The sequence below is a fragment of the Solea solea genome, chromosome 5 (genome assembly GCF_958295425.1).
Source record: "Solea solea chromosome 5, fSolSol10.1, whole genome shotgun sequence".
Lineage (NCBI taxonomy): Eukaryota > Metazoa > Chordata > Actinopteri > Pleuronectiformes > Soleidae > Solea > Solea solea.
Window position 1 is genome coordinate 26,434,550 of NC_081138.1, and position 23,799 is coordinate 26,458,348.

Consider the following 23,799-nt stretch of genomic DNA (forward strand, 5'->3'; position numbering starts at 1 on the left):
CTGTAATCTACTGGTGGCAAGTGTAAGTTACTTTTATTACTTATAAGTAAACAACAACAATGAAGAATCCAAACAATTTTCTGCCTGTTAGTTAAAAGCAGCAAAACAGCAGCAAAAAAAAAATGGGAAAAAGGTAAAGGTAAATTAAAAATAATGAATCTGTTTAATAATTTAATTAATTATAATTCACATTCACAAATTGTTATTACATATATACGTATTATACATATTTAAACAGGTAGAATTACAGTATTTATTATGATATATTATTATTTTCTATATTTTTTGCTCTCCCTGTTTAGTAGTGGTAATTGTAGTAGTTGTAGTAGTAGTAGTAGTAGTAGTAGTAGTGGTGATAGTGGTAGTCGTCGTCGTCATAGTAGTAGTGGTGGTGGTAGTATCAGTAGTAGTAGTAGTAGTATCTTCGTTTTTGTCTTCAATTCTCCCTGCACTGTTTTCAATTTGTCGATAAAGTTAAATAGAAAAAAAGGGGGTTAGCGGAAGTGCATCTGATGTCACTTCCGTTCCGCGAAGCTGAAATTTTGGCGCCGCGTAAAAACGGATACAAACTACCGACAGATGATGTTATAAGTTTCTGACCAGAACGCAAATGTTAACGGAAAATATCGCGGGTGTTTGTCGGTAGTTACGCGGACGATCTCACGAGCGTTAGACATGAACAAAACTTGCGTCAGATATATATTTGTAGCTTAAGCTCGGTATCGTTTACTCAGTCCACGGTACTGTCGGTCCTTGGACACAGCTGTCTGTGGTTTGGTCGAAATGAACATGAACCGGAGCAAACTGAAGAAAAATAAGGTGAGCATGTTTTCTGTTTGTAACGTTCAAGGTTCAACAAATAGCATAGATGTGTGTGTGTGTGTGTGTTTGTTGCTTTTCAGTGCATTATAACCGTGTAAACACACATTTCCCATTGCAGTTGTATATATTATGTCAGGAACACATGAGAAGCTACTGTGTAATGACCGTAGGAGATAATATTTTCCTGCATTGTGATCCACATAACCACCAAAACATTGAATAAGTTCTACTTTTAACCACGACAGGCATCTAAGACATAGAAAAGCGGGACATTCTCACACTTTGAAGCAAAAATTAGTCAGGAAATGTTCTGCATTCATCATGTTTTTATTAATAGTCAAGATTTTATTTTATTTATATTATTTATTGACTGTCTTTATGAGTGATGAATAATAAATCATGTAAATGTACTTATTCATTTTACTCTCTGAAATGTTTTTATAAAACAAGTTTTCAGATTGAATATATTCTGGTTTCTTTGCTCCATGTAACAAAAATAAATCATCCAAACTGAATAATTTTGATTTGTGAACAAAAGACAAGAACATTTTCTGACATTTTACAGACAAAACAAATAATAATCGAGAGATTAATCGAGTATAGAAATAAATGGTTAGTTGCAGCTCTACAGCAAACACGTGGCTGTTTTTTATTTACGGTACTTTTGTGGTTTCTGTCAGGTGACTCTCGGAGGACAGAAGAACATCTCATCGTTTTTCCCCTGTCAAAACCAAAAGGTAATACTTCTCTTTCAGTTTTGCTTTTTCTGTAACCTGTTTCTCTTCTGCTCTAATATAATCTGCTGCTCATTTTTATGACAATTTTTTTTTTAGGTTGAGTCGTGTTCAAATAAGACATCTGTCAGAGACGCAGCTTTAACCAAGACTGAACCTCAGATCAAAGATGATGAGACCGCTCCATGTAGACTTAACTCCCCTTTAAAAAGGTGCATCCTTGGGGAACTTGAGAACCTGCAGCCCTCTCCCCCAGATCTTCTCCTGTCTATTCCAGAGACCCCCAACAGTCAGATCGGGTGTTACTCCTCCTCTTCGTCCAAAGAGTCAACTCCACTGAGTCCGCTTTCCAGCAGAAACGTGGTGACCCTGGTGAAGATCGACCAACCGTCCTCCACCTGTCTCAGTCCCAACTCCAAAGGGCTGAGTGTACGGAAGACAAAGAGGACAGAGGGATGTTCTGCCTCCATAAAAAGACTCTTCAGTCCTCCTGAAGAGTCTCACACTGCCAAGAGGCCAAGAACTGTGATCAGCCCCCCAGGACCTACCCGAAAAGAACACGAGAAGACGCCTTGTTTCTCCAGTGACTGTTTACAGAGTCAGTCTGAGAAGATAAAGGAAGAGAGTTGTCATACTGAAGTTGTCCTCAATGGCAGAGGGAACACAGCAACGTCACTGAAGCCTCATCAGTATTTGGAGAGACAAGGAAAACATCAGGAAGAGAGAGATGAAGGTGAGAAAGTTTATAGTTGTATGTGATGACAGTGTGTCATCCCCATTAGCTCAGCTGGTAAGGAGATGTGCTTTGAGTCCAGAATCCTGCGTTCACAACCCAGCCCTCAGACAGATACATGCATTCACCTCCTATTATGTTATAATGTCATCTGACTCCACATGTGAAAGAAAGGCAGAATTGTTTTTTTTGTTCATTCCTGCGTGGCTTAGATTTGGTTACATTGCCATTTAAAAATGCTAATTATGACAAGGAAAATAAAATTATCATAAAGCAGTGCATTTGTATGTAACTTTTACTGTCCGAAGGAACCATAATCACATTATCAAATCTGGCCCTCCTTAAAAAAAAAGTTTTGACACTCCCTCAATCAGGTGTGATTGTTTTGCTCGACAGATCCTGATTTCACATGAAATAATCATCATAAACAATTTTTTTTTTGTTACATAGCCCAAGTGCAAATTGTCACGACTGCACCACAGGGAGTGTTGGATCTAAACCAGAAAAAAGCCATGACATCACCGAAAGAAGACCAAGACAAGGTGTCAGCATCCAATCAGGAGCAAGCTGGAGGTAAGACTGCAAGTCACTGAAAGGATTACATTACAATATTTATCGTTATATCAAGTTTTTCTCATACAAAGATTCTGAACCATAGTTTTTTTTTTTTTATTTAATTTATTATCAGTCCATCAGAACTTCTCTTACTATATCTTGGTATCTGCAATATAATATACTGGTTGTATCTTGTTTGGTTTTACTTAAAAAAAAAAAAAATCAGAAGTGACGTCGACTTGTCCTGTGGACGAATTGCTGGACGAGGGCTGGTTTACAGAGCACATGGACGATGATGAAAGTCAAGTTGCTGCGGAGAAACCCAAAAAACCTCGGTGAGAAACGGCATAAATCGACACACATAAGTTTGATCTCGACGTTGGTAATACTGAGCAGTTGTTATTGATTACATATCTCCAGATTCTTGCCAGTTATAATCCCTAACATGTACAAAGGTGATATACAGCAGATGATGACAAAGCCTCTGTGTTTACAGGAAGGTGCCAGATCATGTGATTCTCTCCGGAGGCCTCAACAACCGCTACTGGGTTTTGGGCGTGGAGGAGAATCCTGGTCACAAATCGCTGACCCTCTCGTGCCACAAGTCTCTACAGCCGACTGAGACGTGTCTGCTGAAGGACGGATGGTAATGCTGCGCGCCAGGACGTTTGCCCCGTTCACCTGTCTATAACTTCCTTATTTACATCGTAACATGACTCACGTTGTTTCCTATAATTCCTACATACGCCGTAGACCTTTCAGCTTTATAATGTCTGTGTTATACTGACACATATTTCTGATGATCTGAGACTTATTCCTGTTTATACACTATGTTCTCATTATATGCAGTGTAAAGTTTCTTCGTTGCTTCCAGGGAGATGACGCCGGTGTGTTGTGGTGATGTGGTGCACCTGGAGGGCCACTCTGATGGTGGGTCCTGGTTAGTGGACAGGGAGCGTGGTTTCCTGGTTTTACTGCCCGATAATCTGATCTCAGGAACCAGCATCTCAAACTCCATCCGCTGCATGAGGCGTGCAGTTCTGAGTGATATGTTCAAGGTAAAAACTGGCGGGAAATTCCCAGAAACTTTCCATGGGAACTTTTGTTCTGGAAATTTGGTAATTTTAAGGAGAATTTAGTGGAATTTTTGATCAGTTAGTGGCCAATATTTATTTTAATTAATTTATTTATTTATTTTTGTAAGGTGTACATCTTATTTACTGTCACTGTGACTAAAATTTAAGATACCACTCTATCTGCCAATCTCATCATAGATTCATGTTATCATATTGGATTACATGGTACTTATAGTTGATTTTTAATGAACTTGCATATTTCATTATTTTGCCCTGATGCAGAGTTTTGACGGAGGCTCAAAGCAGATGCTGAATGGCACCATGGTGCATGACGTCTTTCAAAGAGCAGCCACAGCTAAAGATTTTTCTCTGGCGACTCTGTCTAAGCTGGCGGACCAGGCCCTGCGCAGTCCTCAGTACATGGGAGACATGTAAGTGGTTAGGCAGGTGAAGACATGATAAGAAAGTGATTAATACTTAATAATGATTTATCTCCTGTTGACTTATGTTTGTCCCTCAGGTACAGTCTGGGTGTGAGTCAGGACGAGATGAAGCAGGAACTCTATGATTATCTGCCCTCACTGGAACACTGGTCAAAGGAATACCTCAACGGCCCAACACCAAAATCTATCAGTCTCAAAATGTGCGTGTACATGCGTGCACACACACACACACACACACACACACACACACACACACACACACACACAAACAAATATTTAAAGCTGTAGTGTGTAACTTTTAAATATGAGCCATGACTGTCCATGACATTCAAGCCGTTGTCAAATGACTTCTCACAATGCCGACAAAGCCTTTCTGCTCAACACATCTCTCTCTGTGTTTCTCCAGCCCCAGCAGCGGCAGAGTTCCAAGCAGAGACCAGAACTCTGCCACTGTTGTCACGGTTACAGAGCTTGCGGACATTGAAGAGAACGTGTGGTCGCCAAGATTTGGCCTGAAAGGGAAAATTGATGTCACGGCACGCGTTCGGATCCAGGCGCCGAGAAACGGCAGAAACCACAGAGCTCCAGAGGAGAGGACTCTGCCCCTCGAGCTGAAAACGGGAAGAGAGTCAAACTCAGTAGAGCATCGCAGTCAGGTTGGTGGACCGCAGTGTGTCCAGCTACACAGATACACACATGCAGTGGGGGTGTGGAAGATGAAGGTTTTACTTGGTGTACATGTGTGTGTTTCTCTGTGTGTGTAGGTGATTCTGTACACTCTGATGAGCATGGAGAGATACAACTCTGAGGCCGGCCTCCTGCTTTACCTCAAGACCGGCAACTTGCATCCTGTAGTGGCCAGTCACATGGACTACAGAGGTACATATGTATGTGCTTAACAGGGTTCCCATAGGTCCTTGAAATCCTTAATCCTAAATAGACATGGGTCATTGTGCAAGAAAGAAGCTCAGTTGATATTTGGGTAAATGTCTCCCTTGTTTGTTATGACGCCACCTGCTGTTTCATGTCCTGCATTGCTTGATATACATGGACTAGACCTACGCAGAACAAACTAGTCATAATTACAAGCCGTGTTGTGGACACTGTCCACCGTCTCTCTCTCTCACATGAGATTCCACCAAAGAAAATGACAAAGACTGACGTGTCCAAGATCCCAAGGACAATCACTTGTCCAGATGCAGAGCGTGCTGCAAATCAATAGAAGTGGATGCGATGGGAGAAGCGTCTCTGACAAGTTGTCCTCCCATCTGAAGCTGTCGGCACATTCTGTCCTTGAATTTAAGGGGATTGTTCCTTTTTGAAAGTCCTTGAATTTGATGTCAGCCAAGGTGCGGGAACCCTGACTTAAAACAACCTGTCTGTTATCATGTTGTCATCTTTTTTTAGATTCCATAATTGTATTTCTACAAACTGATGGATTATGATTATGATTGTAGGTGCACAAAGACCTCTGTTTACTACATTTAAAAAACAAAAGCGATAGTGACATCTGATAACAGATTGAGGAACACAGAAACTATGAATTCACCTTTAATTTACCAGTGGAAGTCCATTTTCAAATGTAAAAACATTACTATGCAGCGAGCAACAGCTTCTTTTTCCGTGCACCAGCCTTATCACTAAAACTCACTGTGTTTGTGTCAGAGCTGCTGAAGCTGAGGAACACTTTGGTTCATCACATTCACCACTGTGTGAGCAAAGGAGCGAAGCCCAGCCGCCTGTCGAGACTCCCTGACATCCTGACAAACAGACAAGCCTGCCAGTATTGTCCTCAAAAGATCAACTGTGCTTTATATGAGAGGTAAAAGTTATTGTCATTTCCCAGAATTTGAAATGAAATATAGAAATAGCAGGGATTATCTCACACTGCTTCTTATTCTCCTTCATCTGACCTCCAGAGCGGTGGACGGCAGCGCTGCTGACGTCGACGAGGACGTCGTGCGTGACTTCCTGCAGCAGGAGACCGGTCACCTGACTCTATCGCACCTGAGCTATTTTTCCCACTGGCTTCTGCTCTGTTGCCTTGAGGCGGCGACCATGGAGGCCAAGAATGGGCGAAAGCGTGTGTGGCTTCAGACGGTTGAGGAGAGGTACGGAGCCTCAGACATGTAAACGATCGTCGTCTTTGGCCTTCATTCAAATTGTCCAGCTCCTGTTGTGAGCCATTAAAACACCGGCTCTGAGTGTTTTTAAGATGAGATAATCATTCCTCGGTCAAAATATCTGTTAAGATGATACAAATGGTATTATTACAAATAGTAATAGTATATAATAGTATATACATTATATATATATATATAAAAAGTCACCAAAATGTATGTATTTATATATAAAACATGAACAGAATTTGATTTTAATGATATACATTGAAATCAGATGTAGTGAATTTGTATTCTGAGGTGTAAATAGACAATATTTGTCCATCATAATTTTTTATATATATGCAAATCACACACTCGCAATTAGTGCCTATTAATATTTGAACAGACTCAGACAAATGGGAAAATAAATAACAAAACAATTATAGAATCATAAACACTTCAACGCACGAAACAAAAACAAACTAAAAACCCTTTGCTCTTGTTTTGATTAAATACCTGTGCTTTCTACTTTTCTCGTATCATTATGTGAAGATTTCTCTGATCGTCTGATTGTTGTTCTTCCCTCCTGGAGTGTGTGAGTGTGTGTGTGTGTGTGTGTGTGTGTGTGTCATCAATGATATGATTGGTGTTGCAGGATCATTTACAGTAGATATAATTGATCCGTATCTTTGCCGTTATTGAGCTCGGTTTTCTATGTTCCTGGTGTTTTGCAGTGAGAAGAACGGGAGCTGCGTGGGGAATCTGCAGCTCAGCGGCTCAGTGGTCGTCCAGTCTGCAGGAGTCTTCCTGCATCACTTCCAGAGAGGCAACGTCACTCCACAGCGGGGATTATCTCACACTGGTCTCACCAGTGGAGATCGCATCGTCATCAGCGACCAGGAAGGTCGGCTCGTCGGCTTGGCAACGGGTTACCTGTGTGAAGTCGGCAAGTCGCGGATCAGCTGCACCCTGGACAGGTGAAAACTAACATTTATATCATTGTTATTTAGAGTCTTTCTAACCAAAGGACTGTTTTGTTTTTATTCTGATTTGTTTTCCAGGACCTTCATTGTAGTCAAAAATTTGAATTCTTCATACATCTCTATCAGCAGCAGCCACTGACTGTATTTGCACCTGTTTTGCAGAGACTTGTCAAAGCTGAATGCCGTGTTGTTTCGTTTGGACGGTGATGAAGGTGTCATCGGCCTCAGCACTCACCTCACTAATGTCTCCAGACTGATGGAAAACTCTCAGGACAGGTAAACCAAAAAAAATGATGGTGTGAGAGGTGCCAGTTTAAACAGCCACAAACATTGGTACTGCTTTTTATTTCTCTCTCGTGTGTGATATGTCAATGTCAACTTTATTTATACAGCCCATTTAAATCAACCTTAAGTTTTATTGCAGTGCAGTAGAAGGAAGGCAAGCTGCTGAGTGCGTCTTGAAATGATTGCAAAGGAGAAGAGGAGTGTTTTTACCAGGGACTCAAGTTTCAAGAGTCTGGGCTGCTCTTGCACGATAAGGCAAACTATTCCAAAGACTGGGAGCAGCCACTGAAAAAAGGCCTCGATCACCTCATAGAACTTCAGTTCAACCCATGTCTGTCTGTCTGTCTGTCTGTCTGTCTGTCTGTCTGTCTGCAGTGATCGTCTGAGGGAGCTGGTTGTTGACCTTCGTCCTCCAGAGTTTATCTCCAACCTCAGTGCTGTTCTGCCCCGAGAAGCCAAGGACACGGTGGCCAACATCCTCAAAGGTGTCAAAGCTTCTCTAGTTCAAGTCCACGTAAAGTGATGAAAAATGTCTCTTCTGACGTTGTCACCTCACAGACGCTGCTTAAAAGTATTAATTATTGAGCCAACAGGCAGTAGAACATTGAAACCCAATTACTTTCTCTCTAAGGCGACAGAAATCCAAATTTGAGGAAAACTGGGAAGAGTGGAACACTGACAAATACTTTTGTGTTTGTGTATGTGTAGGTCTCAACAAACCCCAGAAGCAGGCCATGAAGAAGGTGCTGCTCTCCAAAGACTACACACTGATCGTCGGAATGCCCGGCACTGGCAAAACCACAACCATCTGCACTCTGGTAAACAACCTTAACCAGAATTCAGCAAACACAACCTTCTCCCTGCATGAACAGAACTCTTGTCTCATGTTCTGTCTTTTGTCTTCTTTTCCCTCGCTGTCTCTCAGGTCCGCATCCTCCATGCGTGTGGGTTCAGTGTGTTACTGACCAGCTACACTCACTCTGCCGTCGACAACATCCTGCTGAAGCTGAAGCGCTTCCGGGTCGGGTTTCTGCGTCTGGGTCAGGGACAGAAGGTTTGCTGTCTTCAACATCTGTTATTTAATCAGTTTGAATCTTTTTTTTATTATTAAAACAACATTTCTGATTGTTTTAGCTGCTTAAATGTGAGTATTTTCTTAATTTCTTTGCTCCATATAACAAAGAAATCATTAAAACTGAATCATTTTGGGTTGTGGACAAAACAAGACATTTGAAAACATCATGTCCGGGTTTGACAAACACTGACCAACGTTTTTTAACATTTTAAACGATTACTCGATTAATCGAGAAAATAATTGACGGATCACTAGTTGCAGCTCTAGCAGCAAATATGTCCTCACTTTGTAAAACTCTATTTAGCAGTAAATATAAATGTGGAAATATTTAAGAAAAGCTGATGAACCGGCATGGTCATTTGCATAAAAACACAAATCACCCTTTAAGGTGCAATATGCAACCAACTGCCTACAAAATGTCTGCAAACATAAATTAACCATATGAATATTTAGTAGAGAAGTGTTTCCATAACTTTCCCTAACTAAGATGACAAACTGTCTTGTTTTTCTACCATTTCTGTAACTACAGCCATTATTTTTTTAATACGCACCAGCTATTTCCAAGCAATATGTGTTTAATAATTTAATCACAACTGAATTTTAGGCAAATGATTTTATAAATCTGATGTAAAACACTTGAAAAAAAAAACCTCCAAAATAAATCTACCACGACCCATTTGTGGGTCTTGTTCCAGTCTTAGAATGTTTTTTACTGCGATCATGAGGCGTCACATTCCCTCATCATTCATGACCTGTTTTCTGAATGTTCACATCGTCTTGTACAGGAATTTCTGTATAGATTTATGAGTTTTCCCTCCTCGACATGCACATAATTAGATGCTGACATGCTGTAGTATAACATGTCTGTTTTCTGTCGTGGCGAGCACTCTGTCGTGTGCTTGTGTTTATGATTGTAGTTGTGTTGGTCTGACATGCTGACCTTTAAATAGCATTGAAGTGATAGGATATAATATAATAGTGAGAGTTATACAAATGTGTGTGTATTTTTATATATATATATACTGTATATATGTATATATATATATATATATATATATATATAATGGAACTGCAAGCTCGCTCTGTATTATTATTATTATTTATGTTTCTCTTCTGTTGTGTTCCAGGTGCATCCAGATATTCTGCCTTACACGGAAGAAAATGCCAGGAAAACAGGAGTTCACACTCCCACTGAGCTGGAGCAGCTTTATAACAAGGAGGTAAGGAAGCACCACACAGATGAATCAATGACATCGCAAGGGGTTCATTTTATCATAGGCTTTTTTATCTTTTAAGGCCCTGGATTGCAAAGGTTATTTTTGTCATGGAGTCTGTATCTATTGTCTCAGTCAGACAGATGCCTTTTTAGTTGTAAAATAAATAATTTTACATTTGTCAGCTCACATGAAGAAATTTGTAACAACTCGGTGAACGTTATTCCCCTTCCGTTTCCAGTTGGTAGTGGGAACCACCTGCATGGGCATCAAACATCCCCTTTTCACACGTCGGCGCTTCGATTTCTGCATCGTCGACGAGGCGTCACAGATCAGCCAGCCGATCTGCCTGGGGCCGCTGTTCTACGCCAAGAGATTTGTGCTGGTCGGAGATCACCAGCAACTGCCGCCAATCGTGCAAAACCAGGAAGCAAGGTAACGTGCGGGGATAAACATGTAAAAAAGAAAAGCTGGGTGAAAAAGACGTGGAAATATTAATTAAGATTGAATTGATTTCCTTTTTTTCCAGGTCTCTTGGGATGGATGAAAGTCTGTTTAAACGACTAGAGCTTCATAATGAAGCTGTCGTCCAACTGAATGTTCAGTACCGCATGAACCGGTGAGCACACACAGATACCAGTTTATGTTCAGACTGTTAAATTCATCATGTCCTTAATCCTCTCATGACTCAACTCAAATGTATTTATAAAGCACATTTTGAAAACAACCGAGGTTGACCAAAGTGCTGTACAGAAGGACGTCAATAAAATAAAAACAGTATTAATCAGTACAAATAAAAAGCATAAAAACATGAAACCTTTTTAAAAAATGATACAGAGCATAGTAAAAACACAAAAACAATGGAAGTCGAGCTCAGTCTGATTTTGTGGCTGTAGAATTGTTAAAATTGCTGTGCCGATCTCAGCTGACGTAGGGAGTAAGGCGTGGATCACACGCTGGACAGATCGCCAGACTATAGTTTTTGAATTTTCACATTGTCACCAATGGTCTAGGAGTTATGGTAATGAGAAGTACAAATGCCAAATCAACTGTTGGTAACATAAGTGTTAAAACCGTTGTAATAGATTCTTCACCACCCGTTAACAGTTATTCTTTTGTCACTGTGGAAGTGGAGATGAAAAATCCCGCCTCTGTGTGTATTCTTGTGTTTTCCAGGCAGATCATGTCTCTGAGTAACTCGCTGATGTACGAAGGCCGGCTGGAGTGTGGATCAGAGCGGACGGCCTCAGCCCTGCTCTCTCTGCCTTTCCTGACCTCTGTCCAGTCGGAGCTTAGTTCACACTCCCCTCACACTCATCCACAGCATGACCTGGCATGGATACACGCCACCCTGTCGCCTAGCAACCCTGTTTGCTTCCTCGATTGCTCAATGGTGGGTCAAATATAGAGCAGTTTTGTCAACTTTTATTTTGTTGAGATAAAAGGTTTTTGTGCTGAATGGAAGATTTTAGGGGTCAACACGGTTGGTTAGCACTCCCGAAACAAGGGCCTTTCTGACTGTTAAGAACTTTATTAAAAAGTATTATAATTATATACAGTATACGTGAAGTGATCAGCTGATTTTAATCCTGTTTCCTTTAAGGTTCCAGCGCTGGAGTCGGTGGAGCAGGGAGGTGTTAGCAATCACACTGAGGCTGCTCTTATACACAAGCTGCTTTCACTGCTTCTAAAGGTACAGCATCTTTGTCGAATCAACTGATCCCCTGTTACGACAAAAAAATTAGGAGTCATAGAAATGATCAGTCCACTTACTTATTGTGCTAAACTGTGTTATTTCTGTTATTTCAGGCGGGATGTCGACCCAGTGATGTAGGAGTTATTGCTCCCTACAGACAACAGTTGAAGTGCATCTCTGCTCTGCTGCAGTCGCCTGCCTTCACTGGCGTGGAGGTGAACACAGTGGACAAATACCAGGGACGAGACAAGAGTCTAATTGTGTTTTCGTTTGTCAGGAGCACAGCGGAGGAAGGACACGTAAGTTTTTCCCCTTCCCAACTCTTCTCTTCACCCTGACATAGTTCTCTGGTCAGAACCTGCCAGAGTAGTTATCCTGGTGGGTGGAGCTGTGGGTGGTCCAAGATAACAATGTTTTGGGGCTTGCGCATACACCAGGGAAAGTCAAAATGTGGCAGAACCCAACAACCGCAGGCTTACACTGCACCAGCAGGTCAGACGAGGTTTCACAGTCAGGTTGAGCACCACAGAGCTGCTGATCCCAACTCTGCAGTTGGATTAGGAGAGCAACAGCAGCCTTCCCAGCAAACCCCACAACAACAGGACAGCCCACAGCAGACCCAAGAGGCAGTATAACACCAAAGCTGAACATCCTTGGCCATCTCATTCACGAAAAAGGTAGAAACGGCTTCGGAGTCATACCCCAAAAGAGCACCGGTCTCCCACAGATTCTCCAGCTGGTTAAAAAACGACGGCTTCTGGGAAAATCATGGAGGAGAGCTAAGCCTCGTGAAAAAGAAGGCCTGAAAGACCTGTGGAACACCATCAAACAAAGGCTTGCACATCTCAGGAGAGCTGAAAGGATAAAGAGACCCCGAAGCCGGAGGGAGAGGGCAAGACCAAGATTCTTTCAGGAGCCATTCAAATACGCCAGCAACTTGCTGGAGGAGAGGAAGAATGGGACACTTCAGACCACCGAGCAGGAGCTGGAGCATCACATCCAAGACCATCTAAGTGGCAACCGCAGAGGGGAACCACTTGGATCACCAGGCTATGTATCCCACCCACCTGAGCTGCTGACAGAGTTTGACACTGCTCCCGCGAAGTGGATGGAGGTCAGACAAGTCGTCCAATATGCCAAGTTGGACCTGCACGTTGTCTGGTTAGACCTTGCAAATGCCTTTGGCTCAGTTCCCCTCCAACTCATCACATTCACCCTTGAATTTTTCCATGAAACCAGTAAGTATCATGAAGCTGAGAGCAAACTACTTCAACTACTACTATACTTGTATGTTTGCTACACAACCCGGGACATCACAACTGCCTGGGACCGGCTGGAAAAGGGGGATAGCAATGGGATGTTCCATCTCCCCCATTCTCTTCATGACTTCATTCGAGATCATCCTGATAGGTGGGAGACAAATGGTGGGTGGGGTCAAGTCCCAAACAGGCCAAAGACATCTCAGGACTTTATCTTCTTTGAAAATCTAGCTTTTTCTGTGGATTAGGTTTCTGAAAATGCACATTTTGAAAAACATTTAAAAGCACTCAACTGTGGAGTTTTAGGTTTGTATGTTTGTAAGTTGTAAGACAGCGTGAACTTGGCGTGTGCAGAAAGGATTACTTTTTTTTTTTTTTTTGAAATGCATTCGCTTTTGTGATACACAACAATCAACATTTGTGACAGTGAGTGAATGTCTGACCTCCCTCCTCTCTGTTTGCAGTTGGGTGAGCTGTTGAAGGACTGGCGTCGCCTGAACGTAGCCATCACCAGAGCCAAACACAAACTGGTCATGGTGGGCTCGGCAACAACGCTGCGGCGCTACGCCCCTGTGGAGAAACTCCTCAACCATCTTCAGCAAGAGAACATGATATCCTTTACAAATACAAATCAGATTTAATGTACTCAGAGCCGCACTCCAGTATGATCGTTTAGTGCCACACGGACACAATGAGGATCCACTGGTGTGGTAATAATAAGGAACTCCAGTACATTGCAAACCATTTCCAACAGGGGGAGACCTAGCATGTTCCACCTGGGACTGGTGAGTATACAGTTTATTGTGGATATTAATTATGTGTGTGTGTGATTTGTTACTGCATACAATAAACAGTAAAGACAATTTACATGGAATCTAATACTCAATACAAATATAATGTGAATTCACTTTCACATTTTGTGATTATGGCTGTTTACATCTGGACATTTATGTTCACAAATTCTAGTTTTTAACTCTCACTTTGTTTTACCAGCATAGTATAAATTACAAGGAAACTTTAAAAGATAAACCACACGATTTGTGTCACCTGATCCAGCGTCACCTGACTGCGGATGATTGACGTAAAGACAGGGAAAATGGCCACTAGTATAGATAAGAAGATAGAAGAGCGAGTGTCAGGCTTTTTGTCTACAAGGTTTATTCCTTAACCTTTGTCACATTGTTCAGCTCCCACCAGCTGCACATAAGGCCGTACCCAGCATGCACCTGTGACTGAAGACTTGACTTGAGCCAAGATGGTGTTTTTCCTGTGTCACAACAGAGCAGACGGCAGAAGTGAGCAACTTCCAACAGGGCAGCAATTCAGAACCAGCACGACATGATTTTTCAATGTTTCAATGTTGTTTTGAATTGGTCGAGTTTAACTGGAGACACAAGCGACACTAATCATTACACTGCATCTGACTCATTTTTGCAGATTGTTGGTTATTTTTCATTGTGTTGTAGTTTTTTGTGCCGACTAAAGGTGGAGAGAGACCTCATGGACTGAATCTAGAGACTGAACCTCAAAAAGGTGTCGCTCTGTTGATTTATCTTTAATGCCACACACTTTGCATTCCAGTTTTAAAAAAGTATCTGTAATTGTCTGACTGTGAAACACTGAAGAACGACGTAGACACACTAAAAACATACAAGGCAGCTACAGCTTGTGAGACTGAATTCATGGTACAAACATCAAATACTAAGCCAAACATCTCTGTCTGTACACTGGAAGCCCAGGAAGTAAGTAGTGATGACAATATAGAGAAAAAAGTATAAGATATAAACATAAATATGTAAAATCAAACAGGATTAAGCTGTGACTTTAAGTTTTAATTCATTGAATCACGTAAGGTCACAGTTACGATACATAGTTTTTTATTTTATTTGATGGACCTGGAACCACAATCAGCAACATGAATATCCTTATTTTTTTTTGGTAACAACAAAAACGAGTCAAAAAAAGCAGTCCAGTCATTCATTTTACTGAAAGCTACAGAGACTTGATTATTACAAACATTACATGGTATCAAAACAAGGTTTTATATTTTTGCAGGAAGAAAAACAGTTTAGATTTAGTTTTCACAGTTACCTGACTAACACACTAAATGTGATTTTACCACTGATTTATTCTTGGGTTTTTTATGTTAAATTGTGATTATTATTTTTTTATTTAAATAAATAATACAAATTTAAAACTATTCTTTGTCCAGTATTTATTTTTTATTTTTTCATGAATATTAATTAAATGGTTAAAAAGACTGAGTCTGCACCTCTGCACAGGTTCATGTGTAATAATATCTCGGCATCTTGAACTCTCTGTGCGCTGCGTTCGCATGTCTCATGGCGATAGTGTGAGGTTCCCCTGCAGCACAGTGACGGCTTGTCCAACTAGGTTGATTCTTCCATCATCTCTCACTTCCAGTTCCAGGTCCCCGCCGCGACTCGAGCACTGGTAAGCTGCAAAAACACAAAAGATTGTCTCTGGTTCCACGTGGTTTAGTATTAAATGTGGGATTTATTGTTGGAAACGGGAGTTGATAAATAACAGTTTTTTTCAGCTTTTATTAAATACTTTGCTCATTTCCTAACCTTTATTTAAGATAGAATAAAAGTAATTTAGATTAAAAATGTCATGCAGTAGTATATGTAGGTTTTATACAGGACAGGGTTCTTCAGCATACACAACCAATATAAAACTATACTGACTAAGTAATCAGCAAATTTGCATCTTCAGCTAGATGTTTCTTCCCTACAGTAAAATCATTTAGTCAAACTTTATTTATAAAGCAATTTTCAAACGAATTAAACGCTGTCTGAGAGGCTTTATAGATGACTGAAAATAAATAAAACTAATGCATCATTCGAAACAATTAAAAAGACCATTAGGTGTTATGATGGGAGGGAGTGGTGAAGAAGTGAAAGACTTAATTGTAAAAGTGCAATAAAGTTGAATGTAATAATCAACAGCATAATAATAAAACAAAAGTAAAAGAGTTGTATAAAGATTGAAAATAAATGTGCATTAAAAAAGCAACATCATTTATTTAGCAAGTCTCTGCCCAATAAGTAAATACTATATAATGTCTGTAAAAGTGATTTACCCAGCATTTTCTTCTTTCCCAGTTCCTTAGACCAGTAGCTACCCAGGACTGTGTGAGCAGAACCTGCAAGAACAGTGAGCAGATATGAGCAAAAATGGTAAATGTATGGACTTTTCTCACTCATCTGACATGGAGGTATAGTTTGCAGATAAAGTACTTGACTCACCAGTGACTGGATCCTCAGGGATACCGACCCATGGAGCAAAGTATCTGGAGTAGAAGTCGTATCCTGGCTGGCAGTCTGGAGAACCTGTAAGTGGAATGCCATTAAATTAAATTTTTTTTCAAGTGAAAGTCGATGTATACGTGTATCTAGTCATGTTATTTGATGATCCAGGTGCAAAACAAATTATACATGTTGTGATAAAAATCAGCAAATCTACTGCCTGTCTCTGATCAAACACCGGCTACTGCATTCAAATGTTGCCATTGGCTATTTTAGGCCTTGCTTACATCACTGGTACACCCTTATGGTGCTTTTCCACTAAACAGTTCCTGCACGACTATGGTTTTCCATTACTATAGTACCCCCTCAACGTGGACGGAGTCATCATAGCTCAGCTGCATCAAATTGCCATGATGTCGTTTTATACGCGACAAAAACACTAGTGACGAGCAAAGCAGTTGTTTTAGGTGTGCTGAGTCATTAGAATCAGTTAAAAAGATTATTAAAAAGATTTGTTAACCGAATCGTTCAGTACTTCATGCATGACTTTCCAACTGAAATAGGACTGAACGGGCGCTTTAGTGCTTTCACTAAATTCACGACTCCTATGTTAAATATTGAGATTTTAGAAATGTCCTTGCTAAATGTTGGAGATTAGCGCATGTTTTCAGGATTTTTTTAAGTCTTTCTAACTGATCTACAGTTCGGCATTGTTCGGTTTGATTCCTGTGTCAGACGTCGCACTCATGACCCTTCCGGTGACGACGGCCTCTGACCAATCAGTGGGCGACAGTCTGTTGACGTCACATTGGCTCAGCACGCTTGGAATTTTGCCAGAGCTGGTACTTAAAAAAAGCACCAGGTATCCGGTCCTATCACTGATGCTCATGCTGAGCCGAGTGGTGCTGTGCAGTGGAACATCACTCTCTTTTTGCTCAGCGTGAGGCTCAGTGTCCAACATACAGAGACAAACACCTATTCACTCACACGATCAGTTTAGAGCGTCCAACTGACCTCTGCGTGTTTTTGGACATGTGGGAGGAAACTGGAGAAAAGCCCACGCACACACAGGGAGAACATGCCAATGCAAACATGCAATTATTCTCACAGATATTTTGTTTTGATTTGTGATATGAAATAAAAAGTGAGCCAAGCCTTAGTTCAATATTCCACTACAGCTAACTGGGTAATTTGTATTATCAGGATTATCTGGTTATTATTTAATTACGCAGCCAATTATGATTCATTTTGCATGGTTACACATTTAGTACACAAATGCACTGCAGACACAAGATGAACAACATGAGTGTTGTCATTTTGTTAGTTAAGTTTAGCAAAGCTGTAATTTTGACCTTTGATAGTGACGATCACTCCTCTGACTCGTCCAGTCTTCTCACTGCTCTCCAGAACGGCAGCATCCACTTTCAGGCCTGTTAGCACTGACCTGGAGACGACACACAGTGCAGCATGTTTGCATTTAGAGGTTTCGGAGACTGAGCAATTGCAGAGGGAGGAAGATCGCTGGTGGGAGTTATTGACAGATTTTGAATAAGCCATTGGGAAAGTGAATTGTGGATCAAGAACCAATCACTGTGTGTTTTTCTACAAAACCAGACTGGGCAACATTCTATTTATACCTCTTTAGGACCCTTTTTTCTATCATAAACACTGATATTGTCAGGACCAGTAGTCCTCATGCAGACCAAAACCTGGTCCTAATGAGGCAGAACTTCATTTCTGAGGAACTGGTTAAGTTTTCTGGATTTGAATTGTGGTTCGGTTAAGGTTTCGGGACAAGGCTTTGTTTAGACCAGAGGTCTCACAGCCCCTACAGTCAATTTCATACGGCCCGCCAGTCAATGTCAAGTTATGTTTAGTATTCTTATCTATGTTTAAAGAGCTTTTAGAGGGTAAAGACTTGGGTTTTAGGGTTTCTGGGGTTCAGGTTAAGGGTTGACGTTTGGTTGTGATGGTTCAGGCACAAGAGTGTGTGATGTGTTGTGTGTGTGTGTGAAACCTTTCACAGCTGTCATCTAGTCGAATCATCAGTTTCTTTGTGTTGGTGTTCAGACAAACATCCTGGACAGGGTTGTTTCCAACTATTGCCTGTATATCACACACACAAACAATGAGCATTTAAACAGTAGGATGTAAACACACTGGTTTATAAAAACCCACAACAAACAAACAAACAAAAAGGTTTGCATACGTACTCATGAGGACAATACAGCAGGAGTTAGTGTTGTAAAACATTCACTCACAGACAGAGGTGAAGCCTGTAAGATCCATCTTACTGACCTTGATGATGTCGCTGAACTCATTTGGATCCTGAGGGGAAAAAGTAATTATTACTATTAGATATTTTATTTTGCTTCAGATTTGCAAAATGTTTCACTGTTAAACAAGTAAAGAATTTAAAAACCAAATGCAACTGGTTTCATTACACCTGGTACTGTATATTAGGGCTCTGCAATTAATCAATATTATGTCTATATCATGACATGAGACAAGATCTTGTGATAAGGTATCTGTGATGACTTTGATGATGTGTTTTTTTTTCCATCTTCTTATGTGTTTGTTGAGTTCAAATTGTGATTCATTTTATATCGCATATTTAGTAGTGATATAAAGTAGCAATAATTGTGCAGAAGTCACAAAAAACACAATTTTTAGTACTTTTTGCTCAGGTGTGTTTATATAGTTGGTGAAAATGAAATATTCTTTTCATCAGATTGCCTAGGTTTTGCTGAAAAAAAGGATATAAGACACTATACTGTATGTTTGAACATTTGTATATCGAGTATAGGTAGTATATCGTGATTTAAAGATTGTGTCCGATATCGCCCAGAGATACTGGGTTCACAAAAAGCTTTTCTTAATACTGACACTAAATTACATTACTTTAATTTTCATTTCTTGTTTATTTCCTCACAGCCGCATCGTGTTGCTCACTTCCACATTGGATCTTCCTACCCTTTGACACACAAACACATGTTGAGACACTCTGTGATTGTTTATTTCAGCTTTTATATATCACCTTAGTCCTGCGACACATTATTGTCTTGATGTGTTGATCTATAAAAACAAATCACACTGTACCTGCTTCATGGGAGGGTTGAGAGGAAAGTCCATGATGTAGCTGTCCCCCCGCTGAGACACAGCCAGGTCTCCACCCCTTGTTTCAAACACCACTACAGGATTCTCATTCTCTACCAGATGACGTAAATGATTATGGAGCATTGTCACATATTATAGAGAGTATAGATACATAACAGGTTGTTTGCTTTGGTTTGGATTGAATTGAATTGAACTGTTTAAGAATCATCCTTTAAATGCGTCAGAACAAGTGTGGCCCTTTTAACTTAAAAAGGCCACTACACTGTCTGTGAGTTTCCTCACTACGTCTGTGTAAGTGTGTGTGTGTGTGTTTGCTCTGTATCTTACTCATATGCTGGAACAGCACAGCTGCAGAGGCCAGAGTAGCGTGACCACAAAGATTCACTTCAGTGATTGGTGAAAACCATCGGAGGTGGAACCTCGATCCTGTCGTCACATAACATTTTCCGGATGAGTGTTTTATCACAAATGGCGCCTTCAATATTCCTGTCTCGCTATACACAAAATTGAGACCCAACATTTAACTTACCAACAACTACTGAAAAGTGATTAAATGTCCATCATTTCACACATGAAACACATACTGTATGTGTGTTATCACAATTTCTCTGTGCAACCAAAACTTTATTGCAAACACAGCAGCGCAGTATTGCAGGTAAAAACTCTATGCTAATTCATACGTTTTGTGTTTACACAAGAAAAGTGACAGAATGTCCTGTTACCTTAAGTCACACTGCTGAGCACAGATGTGTTCACAGTGACTAAATGAACCCAGTAAACTGCACAGAGGCTTTAAATTGTGACCTTTAATCCCTCAGTATGTGTTTAACCATGTCTCACTTATCGTTCTACCATTGATTATCTATAGCCACTGCAATCATTGACTTTGGTAATCAGACCTGTTTGTCTGTGCAGCAGGGTTGCTGAGGGTAAAAACTGTGCTGTTTTATTATTTACACTCACAGCAACACAGTAAGTAACGGAGCATCCCTTTATCATGTAACAGTGCCGTCATTATTTTAACCCTAACACAGTTTCTGGGTTGACAAATATAAATTGTATTTCCACATTCATTGAAGAACTTTGAACTGCGGACAGAATCGTTTCTCTCCTACAGAGGCAGCAGTAGACTTCATGGCGCACAGCCCTGCCGGGATTGATTAGAAGCCGTAGAAAAGGTTTTGAACTGTGATTGTGAACTGAGAACAGTGGATGTGCAGCCTGCTGGATATTATTGGAAGACGAAGAAGAAGAAGATGACTAATTATTTACATAGTTTGACCAAAATTTATAAAAGCACTTTCAATAAACCCATACAATTGACAAATTTAACTCCCTCTAAAACAGCCTTAGGGTGAAGAGATGTATAATATGATATTTGAAGTATATTTTTGTATGTTTATAGCATAATTGTTAACTAAATAGCTTCAGTGATAATGAAAACTGGCCCAAACTGACCAACAGTGAACAATATTTTTGTAATAATAATTATGAGAGGTTATATTTATCATGATTAAATTCAACATTTAATTATATATAAACTTGTCTAGTGTTTTAATTACAATGGTCTATTTTAATATGTTTTGATTCTATTTTATTTGTTTTTTGTTATTTACAGATTAATTTGCATCATAAATATGTTATTTTGTTGTGAAGTATACGTCAAAACAAACGCTTTACTTTGAAATGGTGAGCATTGTCATGCTACATATTTTTAATTGCAACATCATGATGGATTATCTGGATATCATTTTAAATTCTCATCACTAAAGCCAGGCTTGAAGTTCACTGACACCCGGGTCATTTTGAGTTTGATGTCCCTGATGTAAATATTTGGTTTAATTGATCGTAGTGAAGTTAAAGCTATAATCTGACCTGTGGTGAAACTGTCAGAGGGGTTGATCCTGGTGATGAATGCAGTAACATTTATCGCCTGACCTGTGGTGAAAGTGTCAGAGGAGTTGATCCTGGTGATGAAAGCTGTCTCCGACAGGCTCATCTCTGCTGCTATCTTCTGATACAAATCATCTGTCAGCTCCTGTTACAATACACACATATATATATACATATAGTTTTTTAATCCATTTCATTGTGTTTTCATGTGACACCAGCAACATGATGTTTGTGCCAAATGCCAAAACACACAATAAAGACGCAGCATGTTGGAGTGTCCCAGTATTTTTGTTAGGACATTGTAGTACTATAGACACGCCATAACTGATTGAGAACTGTCCTGGATGTCTTTTAAACTGTCAGAATTCTGACTTTTTTCCTCAGAATTCATTTTTTCTGACTTTAACCTCAGAGTTATGACTATTTCTCAGAATTCAGACTTTCTGACTTTTTTCTCAGAATTTTGACTCGGTCTTTAATCTCTGAATTCTAACTTTCTAGCTGTAATCTCTGAATTCTGACTTTAATCTCAGAATTCTGACTTTCTGGTTTTAATCTTATCTCAGAATCCTGATTTTATGGCTTTAATCTCAGAATTCTGATCGTTTTAATCTTTTAATCTCAGAATTATGACATTCTGATTTTAATATTTTAATCTAAGAATTCGTGCTATTTTTTTTTTACTTTCTTTCAAACATTTTCTTTTGTAACTGTGGTACTAATACTCTCCCGTACAAAGCCGCAGGCGACATTTTCAGGCAGTGTCCCCACCAGTCCAAACTGAGATTAACAAACTGGCAGACAAGGGTTTTACGAGAAAACTAAAATATCGTGACAGTGACAGCACCTTGTGGTACAACCTACACGATATAATGTGTACTGCTCTATTTTGTTATGTATTTGTCTCAGTATTTAACAGAGACCCCCACAAAGATCAGATTTTAATTCGAGAGGCCTCTTCAGTTCAGTTCTCCAGAACTTTGCATTTTTCGCTTTTTTCCCCCACCCAGTACATTCAGCAGTTACGAGAACTTTCCCTTCTGTGCATGGACCTAAACGTTATTACTCACATGCATGAGTGGACATACAGCTGCAGGATTTCCTTTGAAAGGTAAATTAGTGAAAGCATCCACTGTAAATATTGAAATCTCCATTGAGCGCGGAATTAGAGCGTCTTTCCCCACTGAACACTAATATCCCGTCTCGACTCTAACGGTTTGGGTCGTTTTAACAGTCTGGGCGGGTCGTCACCCCGTGACGTCGATGTATACGCGACACAAACTAGTGACCGGCAAAGCAGTTGTTTTCGGTGCACTGAATCGTCAGATTTACCGAATTAAAAAGATTATTTCAGTACTTCCTGCATGACAGGTGCACAGACTCCGCCTAACACGGTCACTGGTCAAAAATGCTTCAGAACAGGCCGTGATTCGGCTCAAGATCGCCGGATGTCGGCAGTAAATACACCTGACTCCTCTGTTTAATGTTGAGACTTTAGAAATGCCCTTGCTAAACGTTGGCCATTGACGCATGTTTGGATTTATTTTGACGTATTTTAAAGTAATCTACAGTTTGGAATTGTTCGATTGTTTGATTGCTGTGTCGGCGTGTTGTAATACTGTTACTCACTGTTTTCCATGGACTTTGAACCTCGTCTGTTTGATTTGAGCCGTCTGTCAGCCCTCAGGGGTTTACAGATTACCAGCCTGTTTTCAGGCATTTAATGTTTTAATTTTGTTTACGTGGAGTACAGCCTGTAATACTGTAATTCGATACTCGGTTACAATCAGCAACTGAATAACTGGTTACTTAACAGTTCTGATTAATACATGTAGGATTTTTTTTTTTAAATAGTGATTTATTTGTAGAATACCATAAAATGGCTTGTGTGCATATGCTAGAAACTAGTGGTTTTCAAACTTTATATAGCAAGTACCACCTGAGAAAATATTGAGCTCTCAAAGTAACACCATAATCACCTACGTTAAAATACAGTGGTGTAAATAGGCCAAGCAAAGTCAGCTACAGATTTTTCACAAGGCAGATTTATTCCCAATCAGATAATTTGCTCTCTCATCATCCTCCTCTTCCTCACATGCACTTCACACACTGGTATAGTGAAAATAGATTAAGGTGGAGCGAGATATAAGGTGATTCTAATTATTATTATTTAATGTTGTTGTTTTTTTTGGTTATTTGTTTCATTTTCTATGCATGCCAGTCAAAGTTCCTTAGAGCAGTATTTCTAATTTTACCACCAGAGGAAGCTCCTGTACCACTGGTAGTGCACATGTCGCAGTATGGAAGCCATGGCTGTAAACTATACAGCTCAAACTCAAAAGTGATTTTATGTGGCCAGCTATCACTTAGTATATTGTCATGATGACAACATGGCCCACAACGTCCTCTTCCTCGTACACACTGCTTACATGATAGAATACACAGACTGAAATACTAATTATTTTTATTATAATAATAGTAATTATGTTATATATGTATGTATATATAATTTATATACATACATATATATCAAAGCTTGTGTA

At 40.0% G+C, this 23,799-nt stretch overlaps 2 protein-coding genes across 3 annotated transcripts; one reads left to right on the plus strand and one right to left on the minus strand.

Moving 5' to 3' along the window:
• Positions 1–522: 522 nt before the first annotated feature.
• On the plus strand, positions 523–14,635 carry dna2 (DNA replication helicase/nuclease 2). The gene is made up of 26 exons (XM_058628686.1): positions 523–819; positions 1,503–1,559; positions 1,656–2,289; positions 2,740–2,862; positions 3,071–3,179; positions 3,341–3,490; positions 3,719–3,902; positions 4,203–4,351; positions 4,441–4,563; positions 4,770–5,019; positions 5,128–5,242; positions 6,029–6,185; positions 6,283–6,474; positions 7,200–7,442; positions 7,611–7,724; positions 8,109–8,218; positions 8,442–8,551; positions 8,659–8,787; positions 9,936–10,028; positions 10,264–10,457; positions 10,552–10,641; positions 11,199–11,415; positions 11,626–11,715; positions 11,832–12,017; positions 13,442–13,588; positions 14,156–14,635. The coding sequence occupies exons 1-26, from the start codon at positions 784–786 to the stop codon at positions 14,207–14,209; spliced, it is 4,056 nt and encodes a 1,351-aa protein (XP_058484669.1). The 5' UTR covers positions 523–783; the 3' UTR covers positions 14,210–14,635.
• A 310-nt stretch (positions 14,636–14,945) lies between these two features.
• LOC131459196 (phenazine biosynthesis-like domain-containing protein 1) lies at positions 14,946–22,622 on the minus strand. Of its 2 annotated transcripts, none has more exons than XM_058628703.1 (10): positions 22,327–22,622; positions 21,239–21,401; positions 19,691–19,789; positions 19,346–19,455; positions 18,545–18,574; positions 18,264–18,352; positions 17,599–17,690; positions 16,247–16,330; positions 16,081–16,143; positions 14,946–15,436 (listed from the first exon to the last, which is right to left on the minus strand). In XM_058628703.1, the coding sequence occupies exons 1-10, from the start codon at positions 22,408–22,410 to the stop codon at positions 15,318–15,320; spliced, it is 933 nt and encodes a 310-aa protein (XP_058484686.1). In that variant the 5' UTR covers positions 22,411–22,622; the 3' UTR covers positions 14,946–15,317. The 2 variants fall into 2 exon arrangements, with proteins under 2 accessions (XP_058484686.1, XP_058484687.1); XM_058628704.1 differs by having other exon boundaries at positions 21,302–21,401; positions 22,327–22,620.
• Positions 22,623–23,799: the final 1,177 nt, after the last annotated feature.

Coding starts and splice junctions, on each gene's coding strand:
- LOC131459196 (XM_058628703.1), bottom strand. CDS start 22,410: ATGGAGATTTCAATATTTACAGTGGATGCTTTCACTAATTTACCTTTC. Junction 17,691..18,263: donor CTAGATGACAGCTGTGAAAG/GTTTCACACACA, acceptor TGTCGTCTCCAG/GTCAGTGCTAACAGGCCTGA. Junction 16,331..17,598: donor AGTGATCGTCACTATCAAAG/GTCAAAATTACA, acceptor TTCCACTTACAG/GTTCTCCAGACTGCCAGCCA.
- dna2 (XM_058628686.1), top strand. CDS start 784: ATGAACATGAACCGGAGCAAACTGAAGAAAAATAAG. Junction 4,564..4,769: donor AAATCTATCAGTCTCAAAAT/GTGCGTGTACAT, acceptor GTGTTTCTCCAG/CCCCAGCAGCGGCAGAGTTC. Junction 8,788..9,935: donor GTCTGGGTCAGGGACAGAAG/GTTTGCTGTCTT, acceptor GTTGTGTTCCAG/GTGCATCCAGATATTCTGCC.